We start from the raw sequence: 18593 nt of genomic DNA on the forward strand, positions 1-18593 counted from the left end.
TCTTGCTGTGAGAGGTTGCTTATATCTCCAGCGAGCAACGGTCGACGCTCCAGGCGAACGTCTCAAACGAGTCACTTGACATTGACAAGGATCGCGTTGGTGACCAGGACGGCATGGAATCACCGTATAGTAGACCCCACGTGTGTTGTGTGTCACCAGTGGAATCCGAACCTGGAGTCAGCTGTTGCAGGAGGTTGTGTCTCGCAATATCCGTCGCTTTATGCCTCTCGACGAACTCCTGACAGGGTCGACAGACGTACACATGACGCTTCTTGACCAGTAACTTTTGCTTCTTCGGGTGACGTTCTAACTCTCTCAAAACATACTCTTCGCGACAATTCGAGCATACGGGTGCTAGACAAAGTACGCAGTTCTTCTGATCGATACTGCGACTACGAACATGTCGCCCAAAAGCCAGGGAACACAAAGAACAACTCATTGAGTGTCCGGTCAGTTGGTTCGCCAGACCCCGTTGCTTCATGTTGGCAATGCACCACTGTAACTTCTTGTGCTCAGCAAGCTCAGGTGATTGAAAGAAACCCAGAAGACCTTGCCACGTGGAGGAGATCACGAACGAGTCGAATACGTTGCCCATGGCTTCCAGATACTGTTGTATATATACGTCCACTGTGCCATCGTCCTTTTCACGATACAACGCGCCTAATATGAATTTCCCACGAATCATAGGCTTTGGTTGTGGTGGACATTGCGGCAATGGCGCTGGTTGCAATAAATCGTAGCCAATCCGTTCCCCGTCTGCAGTTTTAATAATTCCTGAGGCTGAGAGCAGCAAGAAATCTCGAGGTTTTACCACTTTACTCACGAGCCACGGTAGCTGACTCACCATGTACAAAACGGATAAATTCTGGAAAGGTTTCTCTTCCGTCGAGCCCACAAGTCTTGCGAGCATTGCACCGCCAGTATCCATATTTCCTAGCGTTGCCACCCGGACTTTGAATGATTCAAAAGTGGGAATCGAGATGCCCAACATGACCTCGTCAAGGGGAGCAGGGATAGTCCCGACCATCATGAGCACAGTGGGGTCATCCCAACAGTCCTCAGGAAGATGCAGATCGCCTCGAATGTGCCGAATACGCTCAGAGTACAGCGATGCATTTTCCTGAGTTTTCTGTAGCTTCCATCTTGCGCTGTCAAGGTTCGCGTGATGGGTAGGCGTTCTTCCTGCCAGCCGCTCGTCGTAACTGTGAAGTGTGCGCTCCAGCAATTGAAGGCTGAGGTCATGGCAGTGCTGCTGCTCCTCGAACGTTAATTGCAGCGGTGGAAACGGAGACTGGTCCGACAGCACATCGTCGTCTTCTGCCATGGCATGGCCCATGCTGCCTGTTGTTGGCATTTTTCTGACTTGATTGGGAAGCACTAAACTGCTTCCTAACAGTACAGTGTACCGGTACACACCTTTACTACTGTTGCATACCGGTTTAGTGCCAGTGGTGGGCGAAAATAGAGACTTGTGATTGGGTGAAGGCGTTTCACTAGTGTCCTTGCTTCAGAATCAGTTTGGCATCATGGCAATCAAGGCGCAAAGTGTTCGTGTCGGAGTCATCGGCGGAGGCGCGGCTGGCATCAGTACGCTGGTTTATTGTAAAATATGTTAATTACTATTATGTGAATGTAACGGTGTAACTTGCTGGATGTTATTGCAGTCACGGCCAAGTGTCTGCGAGACGTGGGGCACGAGGTGGTTGTGTTCGAGAAGTCGGGAAATTTGGGCGGTGTGTGGAAATATGACGAGGCTGCGGATGCCCAGTCGTCGGTGCTGTACAAGTCACTGCACACGAACCTACCGACAGCCATCATGCAACTCAAGGAGTTCCCGTTCCAGAAGGGAGTGCCCAGTTTTCCATCACACGCGGACGTACTGACCTACTTGCAGAACTACTCGAAGCACTACGAGGTGGACAAGTTTGTGCGTCTCAACTCGGCAGTGACAAGTCTGTCAAAGGTCTCCGGTCAATGGAAGATTGGCGTGTCGTCAAAGGAGAAGGGGGACTACGAGGAAGGCTTCGACCGCGTCGTGGTCTGTAACGGGCACTTTTCCGAGCCTTCACTCGCATCGATTAAAGGTATTGAGCACTACGGGGACACTGTGTCACATTCACGATCATACCGCACAACCGATTCGTACAAGGACAAGGTAAGGCATCTAGTAAGGTATTCTTCTAGAATGATAACATAAAATTTGATGCAGCGTGTTGTAGTGATTGGCCGTGGACCATCAGGTCAAGATATTTCTCTGGAACTTGCCCGAAGTGGAGCTGCAAAGGTGGTTGTTGCAACGCTTGACTACGATCCGAATGTCATTGACCCCGAAGACCCGCGTGTACTGAAGCCTGCGATTGATCGTATCGCTGAAGATGGTTCCGTGGTGTTCACGGATGGATCGACCATTGCTTCACCTGACGAGATCATGCACTGCACCGGATATCTGTACACGGTCAAGGACCTCTTCCCGTCTGAACTGTTATTCCCCAATGCCTTCGCCCAGCCAAATGACTTGAACGATCAGATCGCTGCGGACCTGCTGCAATGCACGACAAACGGAACTGCTGTGGCCCCCGTCTACAAACAATTGTTTGCTATTGAAGACCCCACGGCTGCGTTCGTCGGACTTCCTTTTAGCAACCTGCCGTTCCTCTGCTTCCAGCTCCAAGCTCGTTGGATAGCACGCGTTTTTGGTGGATCTGCAGTCCTTCCTTCAAAGGAGGACATGTACGCGGATTTCTTCGCTTATCTTGGCACTCTTAAGGATGGAGTGAGAAAGCTGCATCAACTGGGAGCTCGCCAGAAGGATTATTTCACGTACGTCACGCTACTATTATTCTCTCCTTTGGTTGCTGGTTTGCTAATGTTGCCTGTTGTTCAGCGAGCTGGCCGCTCTGTCCAACTTCCAAGTAGGAGAAGAAATTCACGAGATCTACGAGGACGCTCGCTTCTTGCGTCAAAACTTTCCGTACAACTACCGGACAGCTGAGTTCACACAGGATGAAGCTACGGGAAAATGGGTCCGTCGCATCAAGTCGCGCGACTCCCCTTCAGAGCTTGTGGAGAAATTCTCGGGCTAACGCCTCTCTTCTCAGCTTCTCGAGCTACTGCATTTTAGATTGTACAGCGCTTATGTTGCATTGGAGTTGTCAAGAACACGGAAGTCAGTAAGACTTGCTAAGGTAACGAGCTAGGAGCTGGCGTGTTGGTGGTTGTTAAACTGTGACTCGGCACTTCCTGCCCACATTCTCAAAAAGCTAGCCCCTCCATTGCGACGCAGCATGCAGTCTTCACGCGAAGCTACACGATGTTCCCGTTCTTGCAGTCTGTCGAGATAGTCAAACCTTTCACCGGCGACTTTGCGTATGCTTGCACGCGTCTTCCAGTCCTTCAGTCGTTCATCTTGAGCTTGTGCTTCCTCAAAGCCTTGCAGTAGAACTTGCGTTCGCTCGTATCGTGTCGTGCGTCGTGCACGGCGAGCATCTTCTTCAATTGTAGCGGTGGATTTGCCATCTCTCATAATGAGGAATGAGTCATTCACGTCGCAGTTCTTGGCAGACGGCGGCGCACGATAAAGTGGACTATAAGCTCCACTACTTGTAGTTGAAAAGCGATCTTTCGAAGACATATACATCCCTGTGTCGGTGCCGGTTCCATTTCCTCCCACACCAACACGAGTCCAATCAGTGCGCTCACGACGTCGATGATAAAAGCGATCACAAGAAACTGGTGTCAATACAGCCACAATAGGACTCCCAGTCGCACTCGACGTTGCTGGCCGACGATCAATCTCGAGTTGAAGAGATGAGTGTGACGATGACAGCGAGGTTTTGCTATTACCGCCTTTTGACGTGCGAGCAGAAGATGTTACGTTGTTATCAGCATTGATGATCGCAGCAGTTCGCTTACTTAGCTGCTCTGGAAGACATGCTCCTGGACTGGAATCTCTACGGTCAGGAGGCAAAGGAGGCTCCTCTTTCTGAAGCACTGCGTTCTTCAAATGAGCGAATATCGGGTCAACTTCTTCACGAGGCGTAAGATCCACCGTACGCTTGACGTGTAAAGCTGCGAGCTCCTTCTTGCGTCCATTGTCGATCATATCTGTGGCTACGTCACGCTCTCCGGCAGCAAAATATCGAACAAACTCCCGTAGACTGATCTGCTCGTCGCCGTTCTGGTCCATTAGCTGCAGCATTTCACGCATTTCACTCACAACAATCGTATCTTCCAACTGCAAGTACCCAGATCCCAAAGCGTGTTCCACCTGGCTGTAGGACAGAAGTCCATCATTATCCGAATCGACATTTTTGAAAGCGTACGCGAGAAGCTGCTCCGGTCTGCCACCACGCACACCCATGGCCAGTCCGTGTTTTCGATGAAGCGCGTCAGTCACTTGCTTGCGAAGCTGCGTCATACGCCTTCGCGAACGTGGCGACAACTCCAACGGAGTGTGATACTTAATGGCCATTGACGAGCTGGGGTCTCGCACTTGTCCAATTATTGGACTAAAGGCGCTTTTGCCTGACATGTCAGTACCGACATTAGGTGAAAACATTTGGACAAACTCTTGAAAAGCCACAGTGTTGTCGCCGTTGACGTCTGCTGTTCGGTAAAGCGCACGAGTCTCATTGGGTGTCAGGTCCACCTCTGCAGCCTCCACCATATCATGGAAGCGTTGGGCTGAAATCATGCCATTGCCGTCGTTATCGAACGCTCGGAAGACTGCACGCACCGAGCCGTACTTCTCCATGAATACGTCGTACAGCTTAGCACGGTTTTGAGCCAGCGATATCTTCTCCTTGCTATCGACACTGTTCATCTTAAAGAAACTGTTAAGGTCAGAGCTTTTTGCAAGTGAGTCTTCGTGGGCATTGTTTCCTAGGGGGCCTGGATGCTCTGCTTTTTCATGCTGGCTCAAGTCAGCAGGTAACTGCTTCAGCTTTGGGGTTCCGTTGGCAACGCTGACGTCTCGATTTTCGTCAGTGCTTCTACTGCTGTTGGCTGGGCTCAATGCTCTCAATCGTCGAGTCTCAGTCCGCAGGACGAGGGGTGTGATCTTGCCTGAGTCAGTCGATTGGCGGTGTGCTGCGCTGTGATGTTGTGGTGAGTCTACTGTCGATTTCATCGCTGCAATCTTAGTCTCTGCAATTCGATCGGATGTGTTTACTGCAAGTACAGCAGGACTGGGGAGACTATTGAGCTCCACCGACTTGGTCAAGTTGGTAGTGCCCACTTGTAAGCGCTTGCGCTGTCGAGCAGGGAATTCAGTGTGATACTTTCCCGGACTCCCAGTACCTCCCATGACCGCGGCTCCTGCTGCCATAGAGGCGGTGCGTTGGGGCGACTTAGGACCATCGGGTAGGCAGAGGAAGTTGTTGCGTTGAAGAGGCGAAGACATGGCTCCTGTACTGCACAAAACACACCTGCCACGACCTTGACAAATGCTGCACACCACCTAAAAATACAAGACCAAGCTCGCTAAATTAGACGTTTATTGTGACTGACCTTCGTCGATTGGTTTCCTCTCGTTTCTTGGCACATTTCCTCAACTTGTATCAACAAAAGACAGCGTGGGTTATTATCGTATCGTTCGGAAACCATGTCTTTTATACGTAGCTTACATGTTTTCCGCACAACTTGGTCACCATATGGCTAAGATGTTGTCATTGCTGCAGATTTACCTAGCCGTTTCCGTTTTCGCTTTTGCGGTGTCTTGTGCTGATCACTCGAGGATCGTATGACGGCATTATGTTGACGTTGTGCTAACATTTGAGATGCAGCGGTTGCTCGATTGGCTTGTCGCTGTGGGAAAGACCGCTCTAATTGTCTAGCAAGGTTCTGGTCATATCGGACACGGACTCGGTGGGCACGGGTGGGACCAACCGAACACGATCGTGTGCCGTTAGCGACACCTTGAGGCAATATGCGGCCTTCGCTGGCCGCGATCCATTCGACTGTGTCCTCAGACCACAGCGAAAAACGCACCAGCAAAAACTTAGAAACCCCCAGCCTGCTTTCCGAGTAAATCTCCACAACTTCGCCGTAATTCCAGCAACCATTCCGGTCAAGGACGTCCACCACGTCGCCCATGCTCAGTCCTAGGGCAAATTCCACCGAAGCTGCTACTGCCAACGAACAGTTATCCGCGATATCGTGGCGTACACTATAGGCAATCATGTCATGCGGGGCACTAGTGATCTGTGTCCACGGTTTACGACTTGGACCAGTACCAGAAGGTACAGTTATATCCACATTGGAGTCTTCGGGAGGGCACAGCTCCAAAAACACATCCTCCAGCTCTCGAGCAGCGGCAGCTTCACCCTCTAGGATCGGTGCACATTGGATACTACACGCTGCTCTTTCGTATACGAGCTGCGCAGTTCGCCAGTTGTACATGGACAGCGGAATCAGCTTTCGCATTGAAGCAGCCAGCGCTTGTGAGATTTCATCTGCTTCCACACAGTTGCCAAATGACGGTAGCTCATCAGTAATCTCGCTGGTAGAAATAGTCGCACGGAGTCGATCACGAGCCGTGTCGCCAGTACTTTCATCGTCTCCATCACTCGGATCAGCTAGTTCATTTGTGTGCTGTAGTTGGAGTTCGTACTGTTGTTGGCGATGCTGCTTCCTCTCCTCTCTCCAGCGTGTAGGAACTTTATCACGGTTTACAGATGCAGGGTGCACAACTTCAAAATCAGGTTCTTGATTCTTGCGGAGCTTCCAAAATCCTAGAGACGCTGGATGCAACTGATGTACTGGGAAACTCGGGAGAACTTCTTCATCAAACACAACCTCATCAGCACTCAAGTCTGAAGTATCGTCAATAACATCTTGCAGTCGTGCAGCTGGTGACAACGTCTGATACGCCTTCACTCGATCCTCAAGACGACTCTTAAACTCGAGGAAGAGATCGTCATCGTATCCATACACCAAGTCGCGATGGGATTCCAGCAAGGAACTCTCCGTATCGACAGCAATTCTTCGCTTCATTTTCATCTTCACGGCTTGATGAGTTTCCCCCGCGGAGTTGTCGCGCTTTTGTTGAACAAGAAAATCCTTTTCCTCCCAAACATCGCGGTAACTCCGTCCCCGACGAATTGGGATATCCACGTGAGCCGTCGACGCATCTGAAGCATCTGCGAGCATAGACTCTAATACTGCACGCTTCGTCTCCATCCCTGGCATGTCGCGACATGCTCTTGCGTTCGCCGCAATGAAATCAGCGTTTTCCTTGCGCCAGCGAGCCAGATTATCCAGGTCGCCCTGTGCTAGAGGGTCAAAGTACGGATCAACATCTTCCCAATGCCAGGGTTCTCCTTCGGGTGTCGACGGGTACAGGTGTGAAGCGTCTGCATCAGGATATACCGGTGATGGAGGTGCATTCTCGCCGGTGTCAGTCTGGACTCCATTCTCACCTGCGTGTCCGTTCACTGAAATGCTGATTTTGTCCTCTAATGCAGGTGAAGCGGGGACACTGTCTTGCTCCTGCCTCGACTTGGTTGCTAACTTGCTTCGTGAAGCTGAATAACTCAATTTCTTCCTGCGCTTCCTTCTCCCCACGGTTCGATTTAGCGAGCTTGTCGTTGCTGATTCATCTGCTGTTACCGACGCAGGTGTCAAAGATGCTTCTGCTGGTGTTGCAGCTGGTGTAGTAGGAGTGATTGTTTCAGTCTTGGATTCTGCTTCTACTGTTTTCTTTTGTCTGCGAGGCGGAGACTCGGGCAACGTCTCCTCAGCGCTCCCATCACTTGAAAACGGACAAAGCTCAATGGGCACTTCATCCTCCGGGAACACCATATCAATACCAGTATGGAGTGCTGGAGAGAGCACTGATTCAAGTACTGGTACTGATACCGATACTGGTACAGACACGGACGCTGCATCGCTTGTTAATGCCGCATCACTTTCATGCTTCTTCTGCTGCTCCCCAGAACATTCGCCATTAGCCTGCACTGCCTCTGTTGTCTCTTTCTGTTGCTCCTCTGGTTCCTTTATCCCATTCGCTATAGCATTGGTTTCTACCTGCTCCTTCTCGGTCTCATTTTCGTCTTCCACACGTCCATTTTCCTTTGGAGCCTGAGCTTTCTCTTCCCTCTCCTGAGTCTGCTCATCAGAGGCATCACCACCTCCGTTCACCTGCGGATCCCGCGCTATTTCACCACTCTGCGTTCTTCGTCGCTTTTTGCTTTGAGTAGCACCGTCACACACACATACATTGTCGTCAGAATGATGGTCTTTCCGCATCTGATTCGATTTCTGAGACTCCGGCGCTTCAGCCGCCACCTCGGCTTCCATGTCGGGACTGGTGGCGTCTTTCTGACTCGGCGCGCTGCCCATACCGCCCGAAATTTCGTCCAGTGCTGCTACGTGTGTTCTCTTTGCGTGGCTGAGTTCGATCTGCACGTAGTGCCGCTCAGCGCTCGGTCAAGCACCGTCAAGCCGTTGCGGTCACGGTAGGTCCCTTTTGATCGTGGGAGGGGACCGAATTTCTATAGTAGTCAATACTTTAGTCAAGTCAAAAGACACAATACTTCCACAAAGTGAGGTTTACATTATCACTTAAGTACGAATCTAGAGCAGGTCCACCACGTCCGACTTGACCTTCTTGCTTGAAGTGGCGGCGTCTTCAGTTGCATCTCTACTGCGCTTGTGTACGGGGGCATCCACAGGCTCCAGCACCTCGACATCATCGTCACTGTCGTCCTCTTTGCCATCAGCAGCAGCTTCTTTCAGCGCCGCTTGCTTGGCCACCTCCGCCTTCAGATCCGCAGCTAGCTCGGCGATGTCTCCTCCTAGCGCGAACAGCTCCGCTGCATCCTCGCCAAATTCTTCTTCGTCACGATGCAACACGCGGATATTGCAGCGGAAATCTTGCGAGAAGTCCTCGACAGATACGGTGGTATCATGACGGATCCCCTTGCCAGGGAGATCTACAAGCTTCTTCTCCAAGTTGACAGCCAGACTCATTTCGGCGTCTTCACCTTCTTCGTAGATTGTGTTAGCACCGATCGAAATTGTGGGCTCATTCACACCCAGCTTCTTCTTCAGTACTTTATCTACCAAGTCACGCAGCAACATGCAGTTGGTATCCACAGCGAGCTCCACTGTGTGCTTGGAGCACACGTAGCACTGAGGGTTGGGCTTCTCAAGATTACTAGGCTGAAGAAGCACGCCACGGTCATTCCACGAGCGGTTGCAGAGCGTGTACTTGCATGCTTCTTTCACGGGCTTCGCTGCCTGCAGAATACGGAACGCCTCCAGTACCTGGAAACCTGCCACGATAGCATTCGTGGTGGCGATAGCTGGGATGATGTTACCGGCAATACCTTTGCAGCTGTAAAGCGACTCCATTGCAATGGAGAACACAGATGCACGCAAGTTTGCAGCAGCAGTCACGAACTCCATCGCAGTGGCGTCATCCTTGTCGAATTCATAGCTGCCAAGGTTCGCGCGTGACTGCTCATTGCTCAGGATACGGACAATACACGACACAAAGCGCGTCACGCACTCCGAGACGCTCCACACGTCGCGGTCGTTCCAGACCTTCCCATTGTCAGTCTGCTTCATAACAGCCTCGTCGTTAAGATTAATAGCCTTCACAATGTCCGAGCCAATGATTTCTTCCAACACCAGCGGCTGTGGGCGCTTGGCTGCCGCCTTGTACGTCTTCATCTCAAGCCTCTTCTTGATCTCAAAGTCGAACAGTCCTCGGAAGACACCGCACGCATATTCTTGAAGCTTAGTGACGTCGTCCAAGTTCATGTCCGGACCGCGCATGCAGAGATCCATGAAGGCCGACTTGTCCTCGTTGGTCGGGTCCTCCCACAGCATAGAGTCTTCCGTCTTGCCGAAGAGCAGCTTGTAACACTCCTTGGCCCACACGATGCAATGCACCATCTTCTCGGGTGTACTACGGATGGTACAGATCGGATACTGCTTCTGTGTGACCTTGGGTGTGCACTCGTAACACGCAGTCTCACTTTTCTTAATAACGAACACTTGACCCAGATAGCCCGTAGTGCCGCTCTCGATGAGCGGTGTATTGGTGGCCAGACACAGACGATTCACGTGCTTACGCGCGTCCACATTGTCCAGCGCGTTGAGCACAAGGGCAAACTGCTGGAAATACTCGAGACCAAACTGGCTGCTCTTGATGTTACCATGATGCGCCTTAATTTTGGCGCGCGGGTTAAAGCTCGTCGCAATTTCTTTCGCCACCAGCGCCTTAGACTGGCCCACGTGGTGCACGCGGAACAGAAACTGTCGGTTCAGGTTCGATACGTCGATGGTGTCCAGGTCGATAAGCTCGATATCCACGAAGCCGCTGAGCACTAGGTTCTTGAGCAGCTCACAGCCGATTCCACCGGCGCCTACCACCAAGATCTTCGCGCTTTGCACCTGGCTGCGCAGGTCTGTGCCCTGTACAGTAGCACAGTAAAGTATCTAGGCCCTTAGATGCATGCATTCTCAGCCTTACAAGCGCATACAGGCACGCACCAACACTGTCTCCAAGCTTCCCGCCATTTTCGTTTCTGATGGTTAAAGATCTACCGGTCGTACCGGTCTATCAAATCTCAGGCTTTTCGGCGTGTACCACACAGGGTAGAGGTGGAATTTCCCCCTTTGGCTTTGAAAAACAAAGAAAAAGGCCGGCGGGCAAGTAGCTCTGAGCTCTCTTGGCCTGAGAGCTCTTCCTCTCCCCATTTCTCACTTGCACTCTGTCCGTACGTCGGGACAGCGCTCTTCTCGAAAAGAACAGTGCCGCCTTTCGCCCTCACTTTATCCCGGGATCGGACCTTGCAACGGCTCGCCGACTCTTACAGCATTGGTAATACCCATCGGGCACCATGGAGCAGCAGGACGCGTTGGTGGACGTGATCCGCGCTATCATCGGGCCCCGTGACGTTTCGCGAGAGCGTATTTTGGAGTTTCTGGGGCAGGCTGGAAACGACCCTAACAAGGCCGTGGACCTCTTCTTTCAATCAGAGGCGGCTAATGGTGCGGAATTCAAGGTTAACGACGTGGAAGGCTCTGACGAAGAGGACGGAGAAGACATGTCATGGGCCGAAACGTCTGCACTTCCTCGCAAGGCGCTGTCCATCGACGGCGACGCTCCTGCTGAGTGGACACCCAAGGCTGAAGAGCTCAGTGGACTGTTGGGCGGGGAAGTTAAGCGCGATGTCATTCTGAGTCTGCTCAGGCGCACCAACAACGATCTGAATAAAGCTGTGGAGATCTATTTCTCGGAGAACGGAGCAGATGCTGAATTTGACGAAGGAAGCGACGAAGAGGACGAAGCTGCTGGCAAGAAGACGCCTGTCAACAGTGAGAACGGGATAGAGCCCCCATCGCCGTCTTCTGGTCCTATCAGAACAGTCGCGCCGCCTTCGGGTGCTGTAAAAACCCCGCAAACACCTTCTCAATCTTCCGCGGCGATGCCGTTGTCTCCATCAGCATTGACATCCATTAAATCACATCAGCTGACCCCACTATCGTCACCTGTCGCTAAGGATAGTTCGAAATTCATTGAGGAGACAAAAGTTGCTGCTCCAATGGACAAGACACAGACGGAAGAAGAGCTGTTGTATGGTCCTGGAACATACGAAGTCGTCATGTCGAGCAGTAACTTCCGCTGGCAGATTGGCAACGTGTTTGGACGAGCTGTTGTGCAACAAGTGCAACCTGGCGGCCCAGCGGCTCTTGCTGGTATCCAGAAATCGGACGTGCTGCTTTCATTCCGAGAAACGGTGCTGAACGAAGAGAATTGTACTGCAGTTGTACAGCAGCTTTCCAAAGAGGTGGGTGATGCCATTACTGCATATCTGGCATACTGTAACGCAGTGTTTTCCTTGATTAACGGCGTTTTTTTTATTTTTTAATGCATTTTCTAGCGTGTTCTTGTCCCGTCTGCGCTTCGATTTCGTCGTGCATCAGAGCTGCACCCTCCTCAGCACACTACACCAGTGTCTAACGGTGTGACCGCTTCTGTGGTAAAATCACCCCCACGAGACAGTGACGGCGACGTTGTGATGGCGTCAGTGGATGATAATGTTGTTGCAAAGGGCCCTGTGGATCCAAAATACGGCCTTCAAGTCCTGTGTCAGGCTGTGGAGTCCATGGAGGATGCTGTGGCTGGACCATCTGCAGTGGAATTTAAGGTACTGGTGGACCTGCTTCTCAATTCAGAATTTAGTTTGGATCGCGCTGTGAACACGTTCCTGACCGAGGACCGCATTGTAAGTGACTTCCGTGGAATTATTGGATGCGATTGGGATCCAGAACAGCCCGTGTCGTCTGTAATGGGTGGCAACACGCCCTATCCTGCGTCTATTCCTGCAGGACCACTTGGTCTGACGGTCGAGAACATCCTAGAGCGGACGATTGTCGTGGATATCAAGTCTGGAGGTGCTGCGGAGCGTGCAAATGTAAAGCGCTCGAGCTGGCTCGTTGGTCTGAATAGCCAACGAGTTACGCACCTCACGCACAAAGAGACACTGCGGTTAATCGAGACCGCTACGAGGCCGTTGCAGCTGGAGCTTGTGATTGTTCCTCCTGATGACTACAAGGCACTCCGCAGACAACTGTCAATGAACATTCGTCAGCAGAAAACGGAACGCCCCATCCCCGAGCAGGATCGAATGTCTTTCCGTGTCTTCCAGATGAAGATTCATCAGGGTGTACTGGCTTTCCCGAAGATTGTGACCAAGGCTCTTTTCCAATACCTCAGTACCGAAGAGTATCACCCGCCGACGAAGGATCCACAGTACCCGAACCCGTTGGATAGATTACTTCCGGACAACGAAACGTGGGACGCTGCTTTACTACAGGATATTGAGACGATGGAAGAGGAGCGTGTGGGTGAAATGTGTGCCGAACGCAGATTCCTGCTGAACCTGTTTGCCTCTATCCACGACTATGATGATAAGGGTGAAAGCACTGTTATTCGGACGATTCAATTCCTGGGATGGCTTGCAGTACGCACAGCAAAGATGCAACATTTTGTGGATGCAAAGGAGCCAGAGTCTACTAATGGTGAACGAGTTGCCAAGCGCCACCGTTATGAGTTGTTGCTTGCAGTTGTACTTCACGTACTCGAGAGCTTATCGATTATCGAAAATCATGCAACATGGGACGTCATGGTGAACGCGCTGAAGATGCTGATCCTTTCGTTAACGGATGTGGACGTGATTAAGCTGTTGGTCCCGATGTTTGCACGGCTCAGTATTAGTTCAAGCCCCACGGCAAGAATTGTCCCTGTCGCGCTACTGTCTATGGTTTACCCACACGTTGGTGGCGATGTACGTGTTCAACTCCGTGGAATGCTCGACCGTATGTGCAACGATGATAATCCGCTGGTGCGTCGCGCCGTGACTTCGGTTATTGGTGACTTGGCAGCAGCAGGTGGATCTTCTGTTGCTGCGTGGACAGTCCAACTGTTAGAGAAATCGACGGCGGATAGTCATGACATTGTTCGTATTTTCGCAGTGAAAGGCTGCATCACACTAGCCACCACCTTGCGTCGTCTACTTCTTGAAGACCAGAACAAGTCGCAGAAGGAGGCGGAGCAGACATTACGTCTGCTTTATTGTCAGATGGTGCCGATGGTGAACACCTACACGTCAGACTCTTCGTGGCAAGTGCGTCTAGAGACTGCGCGGACCTTGCCTGCGTTTTGTCGAGCGTTTGGGGCCGAGTACACAGACATTTTTGTCGATCATTTCGTGTCGATGGTTGGTGATCCGACTGTGGAAGTGCGTCGAGCGTGTGCAGAGGGTTCTTTTCTTCTTGGAGAGGCGCTTCGAGATATTGCTGTGCAGCAAACGGCTGCGTCTAAACCGGACGACTCTGCTACAGAAGAAGTTCATAATGCGAACGGCGAGAGCTCCGAGTTTGTGACTGCTGCTCAAGTCAAATTTGTACGCAGTGTATTGCCGGCAACGTACACGCTTTCAACCGACGTTTCTGTGGCTGTAAGACTGTATTTGGCGCAATCAGTTGGTCGCTCGTTGCAGTTCATCGGTAGCAATTACTACGATGAGTTGGTCCCGATCTTCACGCAGTTTTTGGATGAAAGTCAAGACGCAACTGTGCGCGCGTCGCTTTTGGAAGAGATGGCGCGTTACTGCGACAGCTCAGCAGATACTGTGACCGCTATGATCTTCCCAGCCATCCAAGCGCTACGTACCTCCGTGCAATGGCGAGTCCGTGTAAAGTTTGTTCATTGCGTGGCTGCCTGGGCCGAGCGTGAAGATGGTGCTACACTGCCTGCTGACTTCGCTGATGCCTGCTTGGAACTCTTGGGTGACGCAGTCAATGAAGTTCGTGCTGTGGTGTGCGAAAAGCTTTCTTCTCTTGGGAAGTCGTTAGGTAGTGAGTGGGTGGTTGAAAAGTGCGTTCCTCGGGTGTCCGTGTGTCTTCACTCCACCTTCCATGGACGGCTTACGGGATTGCTGGCGGTGGAGCTCCTGGCTCCAGAGTTGCAGAAGATGGATAAATTAAGAGACGTCATCGAGATGGTGCTGGAGCAGTGTACGTCCCAGACAGCGAACCTCCGCTTCCGCTCACTGCGTACGCTTGGTCTGATTGTACCGAGACTGAACGACCCGCCAACCACGGAAAGCACGCTAGAGATTGTCCGCCCTCTAGCTCTTGCCGAAACGGAAGCCGACCTGGATGTACGTGAAGCTGCGGAAGCCACACAGGCACTGCTGGAAGCCGTGCTGAACTAGTGAATTGAGTCACCTTAAAGCTCAAATTAACCCACTTATGAGATCCTGTCTTGAAGTGCAGAGTGCTGAACACTTACCGGTTCTTACACTTTTTTTAGATACTGCTCTAGGGTCTGCTGTTCAACTTGTAGCACGGTTCGTTCTCCATTTAACCGTAGCAGCAATGAGTCGTGAGCCTGGTGTCCGTCCGTTCCCTTTCAACTCGGGAAACTGGCGAAGACGTTCGCACTCGGACAAGAAAGATTCTGTCGGAGCTGATTCGCTGGAAGATGGCGCTGCAAGTGTGCAAAATGTGCCACCCATTGCACTGAAACATGCCGTTGTTCTGTGGCTCTCGAAGAACTGCATCGTGCTGCTCTACTTCTCAGTTTCATTGGCTCTGCTTCTACTTCTGGTTTACTTGAGTTTCTTTGCGGCAACCATGAACGATGGAAGCCAACCGGACTTTCTGAGCTGTCGCTCGTGGGGGTTTGGAACATCGTGCGGCTTGTGGGGAGTCGACTGCCGCCCGTTTGCATCCGAGTGGACGGCATTCAGATGCCCCACACGCTGCACTTTAGGTTTGTCTTACCTTCTTCATCGTTCGAGGCGGAGCCCTGACTCACGGTTTATGCTTGTACTGTAGAACAATCATCATCGATGGCAGTGTTTGGGTCAGGTCCGTACAGGTAAGCTTGAAATTGTAAGCGCTGTCATAACACCCACCTTACGTTTGTTTTGTATTAATGCAGAGCTGATTCCAGAATCTGTCGGGCTGCCGCCCACACGGGTGTTATTGGTCCCAACGGTGGGTGTGCTTTTTATCGTTTTGCCGGTACGTAGAATTGTTTAACTGGTTTGACGATCCTTAATTAACATGTCCGTGTAGGTGCTGCTGATGCATTCTACTCATCCACATCGAATGGGGTGACCACGAAGGAATTTCTGTCATGGTTTCCTAAAACGATCATGTTCAAAGAAGCATCCAGCTCGTACTGCAGTGATCTTTCGTGGTGGATTCTCAGTGTGGGCTTTATTGCCACGGCAGGCTTTGGTTTGCTGCCTCGCGCGAGACCTGACGTCATGTTTTACTTGTTGGTCACCTATGGATTCTTCTACACACGACTAGTTGGCCAACCTTCAAGCCAGGATTACAGGGGTATTTCTGTAAATGCTTTCGGCGAGGTGATTCTTCTACTGGCTGCAAGTACTTTGGTATATCGAATAGCAGCATCAGACACGCTAAGTGGCTGGCAATCGCTAACGCTGAAGCGGAAATTTATTATGTGGACGCTCTGTTACGTGGCTCCTTATCACGTGATGATCAACATGAACCTCATCGGATTCATTCCGTGGCTTAATGTCGATCTCGGCGGCTACGAGGAACTACACGCCAACGTTGGAACATACGTAGTGTTCACTCTGGTAGGAATTGGAGCGCTGTTCTTGGCTTCCCAACTCTTTAGAAGTATTTATCTCGGCGGGAAGTGGAGGGCGTTTGTTGCGATGTACATGGCTGTACTTGCATGCGTACTCGTGTCGTGGGCACTGTTCCCTTCAACATCATTCCACCTTCATCACACAATGCTGGGAGCTCTGATTATCCCCGTTACCTCTTTTCCTACACCTGCTGCAGCCTTTTCTCAAGCTGCAGCACTCGGGCTCTTCATACAGGGCTATGCAAGGTGGGGTTGGCACTCCTACCTCGACACTATACGTACGTAACGCGAATGAGTCCTTGCAGGCATTAGAGAATGCTATTGTAACTAATTGAGTTTGTCCAACACAGCCACGCATCTGACAATCACAGTTCCAGAAAATGCTCCTAACTCAACAAACGTGACTGCGTCAGAAGCCAGAGTCGTGTGGGATCCGCTTGAATCTGTCCAGGCGTATTCACTTCGACTTAATCGTGTAGAGGTCTACCGTGGTGTAGACACCTTCGCAGTTGTCGCCAATTTGAAGCCGAATATGACTTACTTTGTAGGTGTGGCCGGCGTAGCAAGCTGGGGGACCGATGGTCGAGTTGGCCCTCTATCCAACTTCACGACACCAAAAATTTGATAATCATCATTTAACTTCTTCGAAATTATGGAGAAAGTAGAAACATTTCTATACTCCAAATGCAAAATTTATTGAAGTTAAAGTTGAAATTGTTCTTTGCACTTGTCATTTCTTATTAATGGAGTCGACATGTGCACTTCGATTGTGCATAGTGCAGCTCCACAGCTCGGCGGTGACGCTAGACGAACAGACGCGGAGCTATCGTGTGGGCCATGCGTGTTTTAATCGCGCTCAAGTGTTGGGGGTACTGGTTAAACGGAACGACTCGCACATCCAGCTTGGTTCGTGAAAAAGCAAAAGTTTTGCTTTTCGCTAATAAAACCTAAGTAAAGATTGTCAAGAGCAGATGACGGAACGGGGTTGTTGGATGTGAGGCTGGTGCCAGGGTCTAACCAGGACGCACTGCAACTAGGGGCATTGGTGCGATGTTATACAACCAAGCGAGCAATGAGTTGGTCCTTACGCGGTATTTTATTGTGTAGGTGGAGTGTGTGGGAAGTATCGACGAGCCGCAGCCATCGTCCGATTTGACAAGTAGTCGGCGGTGGATGAATGCAGTGCAGTGAGTTACCTGGCACTAAGGTGATGCATCGGTCTTAGCTGATGGAAATTTTGTTGTAGTGTTCATGAAGTTCACGACCGCAATGTTGAGACGCTGAGGATGCTCGAAGTCATGCACTTGTAAGTCATGTCCAGATATCTCACGTGAGAAGCTGCGTTTTGAACTATTAACCCTGTATTATTGCTCGTTTCGGTCGTGCAAGGTACAAAAGTGACTATGCTATTCGACATACTTCACCGCCAACTCAACTTGAGCTGCTGGCATTTCCACCGATAAGCGACGACGTTACGGATAGACACGCGGTGTCAGCTTTCTACACCGCTGTGCAACCACATGAAAACGGTCGTCAAGCCAGTGTGTCTGGCAATTTTACGACTTTAATCGAGAAGCCCTGGGAACAGCTTCGTGTGGGTGTTCCTGGTCTAGATGCTGCCATACCTCCTCCGGACTATCAGTTTGCACTCCCAGAGAGAGACCACCAGCTAATCGAGCAAGGATCAAAGTCGCTTGAGATTCGGTACGTGCATACTTTAAGTAACCCAGAGGAGCCTTGTCATTAGTACTCATGTTTCGTGGCCCTAGATTGAACGACGCTCCTTACTCGATCATCCACGTGAACGATCGCATCACGATCAACGGCAAAACCTTGACGACCGTTGCATCGATTCGCAAATACTCGAGTCTGCAATCTGTTCTAGAAGCTGAAAATGTGAGTGCACTATTGCCACAAAGCTCCTTTGTTGGCGCTGAGACTTTCAACGCGGCAGCCGCTGCGGAGCGCCATTATCGCCAATTCTTTAGTGTCGAGGAAGAAGAACACTATGGCCTAATAGTCTTTCAACTGGCCGTAAGCGCACCTGGACCCAAGTCTCAAGAAGAATGGAGTGGTAAGTTGTGCGCTTCGGTATTTCAGTGCGTCGTCAAACGTTTGACTGGTCTGTTACCTCCGCAGCGCTAGTCCTTCAGCAACTAAAGGCAAAGCAAGATGTCGGATGCTCGATAGTAGACCTGCGATTTACTTTTCCTTCTCTGCCAGTCGACCAGATCACGGAAATACTGACGAATGTAAGTTTTTGTTGATGAACATGCCTCCATCCTTGCGTCTAATGCCTTGCCTTGTACTACTATGTAGCTGCAATATGATGCGTTGGTCGTTTGCATGAACGATAAATACCGTCTCGTATGATTATGTTGTCGGAATTTGCCACTCGAGAAAAGCTTCGATAGTGTCAGTAGTTCCGTCGTATGGGCTCCCA

The 18593-nt window shown here is 51.0% G+C and overlaps 8 protein-coding genes across 8 annotated transcripts; 4 read left to right on the forward strand and 4 right to left on the reverse strand.

Moving 5' to 3' along the window:
- Window positions 1–19: 19 nt before the first annotated feature.
- On the reverse strand, window positions 20–1324 carry PITG_05475 (uncharacterized protein; the record flags this gene model as incomplete). The annotated part of the gene is made up of 1 exon (XM_002999068.1): window positions 20–1324. One exon carries the CDS (start codon window positions 1322–1324, stop codon window positions 20–22), a length of 1305 nt encoding a protein of 434 aa, XP_002999114.1.
- A 202-nt stretch (window positions 1325–1526) lies between these two features.
- PITG_05476 (flavin-binding monooxygenase-like protein) lies at window positions 1527–3083 on the forward strand (the record flags this gene model as incomplete). Its single annotated transcript, XM_002999069.1, has 4 exons — window positions 1527–1587; window positions 1665–2155; window positions 2210–2824; window positions 2889–3083. 4 exons carry the CDS (start codon window positions 1527–1529, stop codon window positions 3081–3083), a joined length of 1362 nt encoding a protein of 453 aa, XP_002999115.1.
- A 110-nt stretch (window positions 3084–3193) lies between these two features.
- Window positions 3194–5401, reverse strand: PITG_05477 (uncharacterized protein; the record flags this gene model as incomplete). Its single annotated transcript, XM_002999070.1, has 4 exons — window positions 3194–3948; window positions 4033–4485; window positions 4540–4801; window positions 4964–5401. The coding sequence occupies 4 exons, from the start codon at window positions 5399–5401 to the stop codon at window positions 3194–3196; spliced, it is 1908 nt and encodes a 635-aa protein (XP_002999116.1).
- A 254-nt stretch (window positions 5402–5655) lies between these two features.
- On the reverse strand, window positions 5656–7800 carry PITG_05478 (uncharacterized protein; the record flags this gene model as incomplete). The annotated part of the gene is made up of 4 exons (XM_002999071.1): window positions 5656–6795; window positions 6877–6963; window positions 7006–7646; window positions 7752–7800. The coding sequence occupies 4 exons, from the start codon at window positions 7798–7800 to the stop codon at window positions 5656–5658; spliced, it is 1917 nt and encodes a 638-aa protein (XP_002999117.1).
- A 774-nt stretch (window positions 7801–8574) lies between these two features.
- PITG_05479 (ubiquitin-activating enzyme (E1), putative) lies at window positions 8575–10555 on the reverse strand (the record flags this gene model as incomplete). The annotated part of the gene is made up of 2 exons (XM_002999072.1): window positions 8575–10422; window positions 10501–10555. 2 exons carry the CDS (start codon window positions 10525–10527, stop codon window positions 8575–8577), a joined length of 1875 nt encoding a protein of 624 aa, XP_002999118.1.
- A 295-nt stretch (window positions 10556–10850) lies between these two features.
- Window positions 10851–14808, forward strand: PITG_05480 (uncharacterized protein; the record flags this gene model as incomplete). The annotated part of the gene is made up of 4 exons (XM_002999073.1): window positions 10851–11517; window positions 11578–11801; window positions 11895–11928; window positions 12013–14808. 4 exons carry the CDS (start codon window positions 10851–10853, stop codon window positions 14730–14732), a joined length of 3645 nt encoding a protein of 1214 aa, XP_002999119.1.
- Window positions 14809–15153: 345 nt separating this feature from the next.
- PITG_05481 (uncharacterized protein) lies at window positions 15154–16775 on the forward strand (the record flags this gene model as incomplete). Its single annotated transcript, XM_002999074.1, has 5 exons — window positions 15154–15292; window positions 15358–15400; window positions 15464–15546; window positions 15601–16428; window positions 16528–16775. The coding sequence occupies 5 exons, from the start codon at window positions 15154–15156 to the stop codon at window positions 16773–16775; spliced, it is 1341 nt and encodes a 446-aa protein (XP_002999120.1).
- A 118-nt stretch (window positions 16776–16893) lies between these two features.
- PITG_05482 (uncharacterized protein) lies at window positions 16894–18523 on the forward strand (the record flags this gene model as incomplete). Its single annotated transcript, XM_002999075.1, has 8 exons — window positions 16894–17056; window positions 17122–17195; window positions 17258–17337; window positions 17397–17456; window positions 17540–17854; window positions 17920–18224; window positions 18290–18402; window positions 18470–18523. The coding sequence occupies 8 exons, from the start codon at window positions 16894–16896 to the stop codon at window positions 18521–18523; spliced, it is 1164 nt and encodes a 387-aa protein (XP_002999121.1).
- Between the last annotated feature and the right edge of the window lie 70 nt (window positions 18524–18593).

Source organism: Phytophthora infestans, genomic scaffold (assembly GCF_000142945.1).
Source record: "Phytophthora infestans T30-4 supercont1.7 genomic scaffold, whole genome shotgun sequence".
In the NCBI taxonomy this organism is placed as follows: Eukaryota; Oomycota; class Peronosporomycetes; order Peronosporales; family Peronosporaceae; genus Phytophthora; species Phytophthora infestans.